At 38.6% G+C, this 8,617-nt stretch overlaps 1 protein-coding gene across 8 annotated transcripts in view; it reads right to left on the bottom strand.

The window, feature by feature from the left end:
• The window catches only part of csnk1a1 (casein kinase 1, alpha 1), a 75,242-nt gene that overhangs the window by 16,416 nt on the left and 50,209 nt on the right, over nucleotides 1-8,617 (bottom strand). For all 8 annotated transcript variants that reach the window (XM_015059852.1, XM_015059846.1, XM_015059850.1 and 5 more), the window contains 3 exons: nucleotides 4,485-4,563; nucleotides 3,908-3,982; nucleotides 662-768 (listed from right to left, as the gene is read on the bottom strand). In XM_015059852.1, coding sequence (XP_014915338.1) covers nucleotides 662-768; nucleotides 3,908-3,982; nucleotides 4,485-4,563 — 261 coding nt within the window. The remainder of the gene's footprint in view (nucleotides 1-661; nucleotides 769-3,907; nucleotides 3,983-4,484; nucleotides 4,564-8,617) is intronic.

The raw sequence follows: 8,617 nt of genomic DNA, 5'->3' as shown, positions 1-8,617 counted from the left end.
CTTATGATTAAAAAAATAATTATGTGATCGGTATCGGTGATCGGCAGGAAAAAACCTGATCAGCACATCTCTACTGTAAATGTTATTTGAACTACTGTTGCCTTTTTTAAAACAATCTCAAACCAGTGTTTCCATTCTCATCTGATTTTTCCATACAACTGATATTTTCATTTCTTTTTCAGGCATTCTCTGAAACTTAAGATGGTGAGAGTGAAAATCCCAGTAGATCATTAGTTATTCTGAGACCAACAACCATGCCATGTTCAAATCACTCACCTTCAGCCAGTCATCTTTATCATTCCTAAATGAACAAAAGCACTAGGTTGCTTACTTATAGCTGGTTTGGAGAAAAAAAAAACAACTGAGCAGCTGTACCAGTTAAAGTGGTTAGTGAATGTAGATTAACTACAACTACAGTGACTGAGACAATTGCCACAGTTAACCCTAAACCATAAAACTGGCTGAAACAATCACATACAATAAAATCAGACGCAACTACAGGTCAGTAAAATGAGATTAGATTTTGGGTTCCTTTTCAGACTTGTAGTCTATTTGATCAAGACATTTTCATCCGGTAAGTATTTATAGGTAAAGAATGTGTCACATGACTACTATTATAATAGTCATAGTGAACCCTTTCCTTGTTTGTGTATGAGCTTACCTGAAGAGAATGCGAAACAGTTGGCGCAGATACATGTAGTCTGGTGCCTCTTCAAAGCGCAACCCACGGCAGTAGTTCAGATACATGGCAAACTCTGCTGGAAAACCCTGTAAACATGTATTAACAAAACTTTAATGTACGTGCAGTTTTCTATATTTTCTGAATGTATCAAAATGTATACGGGATGTTCACTTGTATAAATTTTTGCAAGTTTATTAAAACAAAGGCTGAATAGCTAAAGAATATTGTCAAGTTGTCAATTCACATGCCAAACATAACTTTAGCAACAGAACAAGACATTCAACAAAGAGTAACATGGAATAGCAAGAAAGATGGCTTAAACAATAAACAACCCTAATAACACAAAAATAGTATTAATGAAGTAGAACAAATTCCAACCAGCAGGACTCAATTCTAATTCAATTCAAAAATACTTTATTGATTCCAAAGGAAAATTCAACAATGTTGTAACATTAAAATTTTTCAAAAAATTATTGTAGATTGAGATGGCTGTTGGTAGGAAAGATCTCTTGTAGCGGTCTGTGTTACAGGGAATTTGAAGAAGCCTCTGACTGAAGATACTCTGTTTTCCCATGACAGTCCCATGAAAATGGTGTTCAGGGTTGTCCATCTCCAGAGGTTCCACAGTCGTCCCCAGAACAGAACCAGCCTTCTTTATCAGGTTGTTGAGCCTTTTTAGGTCCCTGGTTCTGATGCTGTGGCCCCAACAGATGACAGTAGAAGAAATGACTCTCTCAACAGACTTATAGACCTTAAAGCATCTTGGCTTCCTCAAGGAGTCCAGTCTGCTCTGTCCTTCTTACAGACGGCTTCACTGTTGCATCTCCAGTCCAGTCTGTTGACCCAACAAACTTCCGAGGTATTTATATTCCCCAACCGCCTCCACTTCTCCCATAATGGAAATAGGGTTGGATCTAATCCTGCTTCACTTGAAATCAACAAGTGAAACATTGGTTTTGTCTGTACTCAGCCTCTTGTCCGTCTCTGATACACCCAACAACTGCAAAGTCATCCAAGTATTTCTGTAGATGACAGGAGTCGGATGAATGTTACAGGAATCTGAAGTGTAGAGTGGAAAGGAGTGGTGAGAGTACAGTCCCCTGTGGCACTTATGTTGATGACCATCTGGTTACATGCACAGTTTTTCAGTCTCACAAATTGTGGTCTGTGGGTGAGGTAGTCATAGATACAGGTGATTGTTGAGGCCTCCATCTGCGTCTTCTTGAGTTTCTCACAGAGCAGATCTGGCTGAATTGTGTTAAATGCACTGGTGAAATCAAAGAACATAATCCTCACAGTGCTGCCTGCTTTGTCCAGATGACAGTGGGTTTGTTGAAGCAGATGCATGAAGGCATCTTCAACTTCAACTCCCAATTCTACGGCAATAAGCAAACTGCATTGGGTCCAGATACGTACTTGTCTGCTTACTCGGGTTGGCCAGAAGGAGTGTCTTCCAGAACCTTCATGATGTCAGATGTCAGGATAACAGATGGCTGAGTTTTCTTTGCTACTGGAACCAGACAGGATGTCTTCCACAACAGTGGAACCTTCTCTTGGGTCTCCTGATTTGGTTGAAGACAAACTTGTGGAAGCAGCAGAGTCCATGACTGAGGTGGACCGAGTTTGGTCTGGGAGGATTTTCGGGGGACCAATAGGCATCCTTGGAGTATGACAGACTGAACACAGAGGGCAGCTCTGCTGTAGTTGATGCTTAACATAAGTGTAGCTTTATGGACGAACCGGCAAATAAATTTCATATCATCCCGATCTCATCCCGCATCGTGGCAGTACATAGATGGTAGATGTGTTTCTTTATGTGACGGAAGAGCCAAATAGAGTCGCTAAGAATGGATAAAAGTTATAAATGCTTGGAAATATGAGAGTTCATCTATTAAATTGACTGAAGATGAATACATAAAATTAAAAGATGGAATATAGACATTTTTGTAAGCGTATTTGTGAGGCTGCCTCTTTATTAAATTGAATATAATTTCAGATTTTTGTCTAACTTGTCTTCAAGTTAACTTAGAAAGTGAGCTATTGTTGTTACAGGTTAATTTTCTAAACTACAGAAAAGTACTTGTTAGGGATGCTCAAATATGAAAAATTGGACTGATGTTGATATCTGATAGGAACACTGTAGTTACATTTACCAATATTTTATTTTATCATTTTTAAAAATCCGAGTACTTGATTAATCGTAATAATAATTGATAGAATACTGGCTTACTAAAGTATTTGTTTACAACAGCTCTAGTCTGTAACCTACCAAGAACAAAACTAATTACATCAGTAGGCCTGTCGCTATAAACAATAAATCAATTAATTGCACGATAAATGAAAATTATAGACCTCATTTTAATTTATCGGCTTCATTGTTTCTTCCTACCTTTTTCCTCATTCTACTGATAACACTGAATGAAAAAAGGCTCAACTCTGGTGCTCTTCACTGACCCTCCCTTCCTCATTTAATTAGTGTAATGCCCGCCTTCTCCATCTAAATCTAATGATTATTGAGGGGCAATATAGTGTACAGACTTCATAATCTGTACTCTGTTGGTTGAATGTAGTTTTTATTTCCACTTTGGTTTTATGTTGCGTTTAGTTTTTATTCAAGTATGTTTGTTAATGGAGACAGAGTCCATTTTATTTATTTTTTTGGTTGTTTTGCTTATTTTGTTTAGCAGTTCCAGTGTTTAGTGTTCTTTAGAAAATAACGTATTTTTGGCAGGATGTTTCTTGCATTATTGTGTCATTACGATTACATCAGTTTAAAATGGTCTTCAAACAATATTATCGTTTATCGCAATAATTTTTGAGACAATTAATTGCCCAGCAAAATCTATCTTCAAAATCTGTTGACGTGACAGACCTAGACATCACATACGTTACCAGCAACAGCTGAGGGTGCAACACATTATTCCTTCATACCAAGTATTTTTACATGGCATGACTTTTACTTCACAGGAGACGGCAGTAACCCTCTTTAGGCAAGACCATTATCACCAACCAATCAAACAAGCTACCCAGTGGTTGGCCCAAACAGGAGCATGAACCTGAGTAAAATGTTGACAGTGTATGGTAAACACAACCACTCAGTTTTTCCACTCAGCATGAGTTGAAAAACAAAAATTTGCTGGATAGGGTTAGGGTTACTTGCTGGTTTTAAGACAAACCAGAAAGTAAAGGTTAGGAGATAACAGCATGGTCTGTAGTTTATTTTACCTTGCAGAGAACCTCAACAGGAGTAGACATTTTCTTTTCCGAGATCTTCTCATACTTTTGCTTCTTTGTGGCTGCCTAAAAAATAAAGGGGAAAAAAAATCAAGTAGTACAACAGATTGATCTAAAGTTAATCACAAAATAATTCAAACCCCTGGTGGAGTTTGGTTAAATGTAATTTTAATTTTAATGTTTTTCTTGGTAAAATCTGGCCATAACCTTGGGGTAAGCCTTAGGTCAGAAGCAAAATAAATCTAGTAGCAGCACAGTTATATCATTTAAGTGTTGATATACGTTCATTGAACATAAGATCAATGAACATCTAACCTGCCTTGTGTCTAAAAAGGAAAACTGTTGTACAGAGACAAAGTGCTTCATATAGACTTTAAGCCTCATCAACACAATCAGACAATTGAGGGAGAGACAAAGGCACACATGCGGTTTCATGTTGGCTCTCTAACACCAAGATGAATGCTGAAAGCATAGTTATAACTATAATGATAATTATAGTAATTAATAGCACAGTGATGCCTGAAAGAATAAACATGTATTTGTGAATGCATGGGTTGAATATTCATACCTTTAATCCTTGCCAAGGCAGACTGGTTCTGTTAAAGTACATCAGCACGTAGCCTAGAGACTCCATGTCATCACGGCGACTGCAAACAACATTGTGAATTATTGAGTATAAAACCAGGACGTACTTTCAAGATACAACTGAAGCCAAATATTTGTTTACTTCTTCCTGTGCTTACTAACATGTTGTTCATCTGGGGTCCTGTTCAAACCAGACATCAACATGAATCCTGACCAAGTTGCAAGTGAACAGCCCTAAGCATGACTGTTAACCTCTGGGACGGTGATTAAAAAAAAACAAAAACAAAAAAAAAAACATGTTTTAAACTTACTAAAATTTATTCAAAAGCCTTTTCAAACATAAGCAATTTTCACATCCCTGGCAGATTAGGGTCAAAATGTTCCTTCTGACTGATCGTAGGGCTGGATGATTTGCCTGAAAAATGTATCACAATATAAAGGTTTTCTATTGGTCGACATCAATAATTAGCAACTCCAGGAGAAAAGCTGTAGTATTTCATCCATCATGCGTCATTTTCAGGATGCCTATTGGTGCCCCGAAAAACAACAACCGTATATTTTCATCAATCAATGAAATCTCCCTAGACAGAAAGTGAAAAGTGGACATGTCGGAGGAAAAAAAGACATTTGGTAATATGTTATGCTGTAAGATTGGTCTACAGCAGGGGTGTCCAAATTTTTTGCAAAGGGGGCCAGATTTGGTGTGTTAAAAATGTAGGGGGGCTGACCTTGGCGGACGTTCTTTACATAGAACAGCAATATATTTAAACAAATTTCAGCAAGCCATTCTGTGTTTTACATTTGCTTTTTCATTTTAATTTCAACAATCTTAAGCATGTCTTTTGGTTCATTTGAAACATGCATATCATATGCAATTGAATATTCACTTAACTTCACGTTTTAACACCAACTTTTTTTTAATGATATTTACAGAATTTTTAAATAAAATAACAGGAAAATGAGCAAGTAATAGTCATATCAACAAGTGCAGGGCCCGATTGAAAGATGACATATTAGTAAATGTTGATTAGATTTTTAAAAGTTTATTATTCTGGAGTGAAAACTGAAAACTTGTCTGAATTACTTATTTTGATCTAAAAAAACAAAACAAAAAATGTATCCAGAGACTTATTGTAAATGACAAATGACTAGTCTGCATTAATGTGATACTGAGATCTGAACTGCAGCACATAGGCCAGGTCTGGTATTGATGCGCAAGATGTCTCGTAAGTGAGAGTTATTTAAGTTCACAATCGAAAATGTCTTCTCACACAAATACGTCGACTGGGGTTGCAACCCGTTCCGTATTTGACTGTTAAATGTAGCGTCCCGTATTAAACCGAAACGGGACGCGATTTGTTCCGTATTCTACAAATGTGTATGTGTAATAAAGAAGTGGTCCCCGAGTAATTTATATGTGTCGGCGCTGATAAAGTTTATGTGCGTGTTCCTCGGTTGGCCGGTGCGTTAGTGAACCAGTGGTTCAACCCATGGAGATGTCACACTCGCCTCACGCAGAATGGTGGTTTTATTATTTTATTTTATTTGAGTTTATATGGCACAGTTTGACACGATGCATCAAACTGCACCATATAAAATGCTTTGTCTAATTGCAGTCAGGCAGAGTTGCTGTGCATGGAGATCAGAAAAACTCATCCTATAAAACTCAGGCAACCAAATCAGTCAGTGTGGCACTTATTAAACTCAATAAATATGAAATGGAAGAACTACTAAAGCCACATAAATTAAATCTCCCCGTGTGTCCCACTTTGTCCAGCAGAGAGATGCAAAGTGCAGCAGATTTAACTCATCATGAACAGCCGTTCAAAGTTGCATAGGCCCTGAGCAGAATTTCAGTTAGAGGCCCCTTTAGCTGCTAAGAACATTAGCACCACTAACAACATTTTAACACAGGTTTAATGGAATCAGAGAGTGAGGGTAGTTTAATTGGCTGACCTTACATTTAAGGTTCGTTTAGAAAAATAGTTTCTGAGATCAAATTGTAAATCTGGTTGCTGTATTTGGTCTCTAATTAGTTAGCAAATGTTTCAAGGTGTCAAAGCAACCAAAAAGCTCTTCTTCTAGAAAAAAAGTGAGGTTTGTGTGACGCAACTAGAGGAGAACTGAGACCAAGGGCCGTGATCTTATTGTTGAGCTCAAAGAGGTTTTGTTTGCTCAGTTGTGCTTAAAACTTGTTTATGTGTGGCGGCTGTTAAGGCTGTAATTGGTCTGGACATGGTGAGCTGGGGAAAAAAAAAAAAACTACAGAAAACAACCCTATTAGCCTTAGGTGAGATTCATCCAGCTGGGAAGGCAAGACTTCACCACGCTCAGTATGTAAACCAACATGGCTATCTGCAGTGCGCACTTCTGTGCAGAGGCTTACAACGAAAGTGACCCAAATGAATATTGGAAGAGACCCAGAAGAAACGACAAATTTGGGCTGAAATCCACTGCAGTATCACCATATCACAGCAGAGGCAGCGAAGGGAAAGAACAATGCTGAAGTGGAGCAGAGACAAAAAGTCAGAGTGCCAGCTTTGAACTGGAAGAGGGTTGGTGGAGAGTGTTATTCAATTTTCCAGAGGTATGAATATTTTTGAGCCTAATTGTATGTCTGATTATTATTTATCTATCTTATCTTGGTAGATATAGTCCCATAAAAACATCTAAAGATCTAAAATGTAAAAATATATTTCCAAAGTTCACTTAGCAGTTAGCATCTGAATTAGCATTCCCAGGTCTGTGTGTATGTCGTTTTCCATTCCAATATCTGGTCTACTACCAGCTAAAGCAGGGGTGGGCAGCTCCAGGCCTGGAGGGTCTCCTGCAACTTTTAGATGTATCTCAACTTCAACACACCTGAGTCAAATAATGAGGTCGTTAGCAGGACTCTGGAGAACCTGACTGCACTGAGGAGGAGATTCAGCTGTTAGATTCAAGTGTGTTGAACCAGGGAGACGTATAAGAGTTGCAGGACACCGGACCTCCAGGACCAGGATTGCCCACCCCTGGTCTAAAGTAACTATTTAACATCCTGTCAGCAATTCTAGGTTCTGGCTCACCTATGGACCTGCAAGATAAAACATGCAGCCAATTCAATGCTCAGGACTGGTCAAGTCCTGCAGGTCTTATCCAATGTTTTTAACTGCACAGTCCGGAACGTTCTCCTCCATCTACATCATTAATCTTAACCTTGCTTGTGTGTGGGTACACAAACAGGCAAATGGAAATGCACTGCCCGAAAGCTGTCGCACACTAATGGTGCTTGCGTTAGTATACAGGGTCAAATATCCTACTTTTCTTGCAGTGACACATTGGTGTGGTATATTAATGACATCATTAAAGCACCACCCACTTAAAGAAAATAATGATGATTAGACAAAGTTGCGATGTGCCGCCTTGTGGACGCGTCCAGAAATGACAGAGCAAGAAGGTCAATGGCACCGACGGGTTGGCGGTGACGCAGCTCCTGTGGTTGCCCTTAGGTTTGAAAGGTGCTGAGCTAAGAGGGCCACCAATGCTGCTTGCAGCTTTCACTATGTATTTATGGGTGGCGGTGGGGTGGTCCATGAGGCACCAGCAGCTGCACTCTATTTCACACAAATAGGGATATATAAAGGGAAGGTGCGCAGCCATCTGTTTGTGCACAGATTTAGACAGAATTTTTGTGTGCTGCACTTTTCAAAATGTGTCCCTATGCCAACTTTTAGTGTGAAAGTTGTTTCAAAATTGTTGTTGAAAGTTATACATGATGCCCCAGATGAAGATGCTGGCTGAAGCTGGTAAGAGTGTGTCATCAACAGTGCAATGAACATAGGACCGACATGAGCTGAAGATTCCCTCTTCACTATTCTGGTATTAAACATATATTGCAGAAAAATGTATTGGTAATCCTAACTGACCTAAAATAGGAAAAGTTTAATTGGATTTCACATCTGACAGTGTGAAAAAATGAATACGGTATATTCTGGACTACAGAACACACCTGATTAAAAGCTGGATGCTCTAATTTTAGAAAGAAAATTAATTTTGTACGTTGCTGCACCAGATTTTAAGCTGTAGGCATCTCATTTTGTAATGAGAGATATTTAGACAGAAAGATATTACACAAGG

Source organism: Poecilia latipinna, unplaced genomic scaffold, assembly GCF_001443285.1.
Source record: "Poecilia latipinna isolate Pla-1442-1.1 unplaced genomic scaffold, P_latipinna-1.0 Scaffold1662, whole genome shotgun sequence".
Taxonomy (NCBI): Eukaryota; Metazoa; Chordata; class Actinopteri; order Cyprinodontiformes; family Poeciliidae; genus Poecilia; species Poecilia latipinna.
Note: the sequence above shows the minus strand (reverse complement) of the source record. Positions and strands in the feature narration are given on the sequence as shown.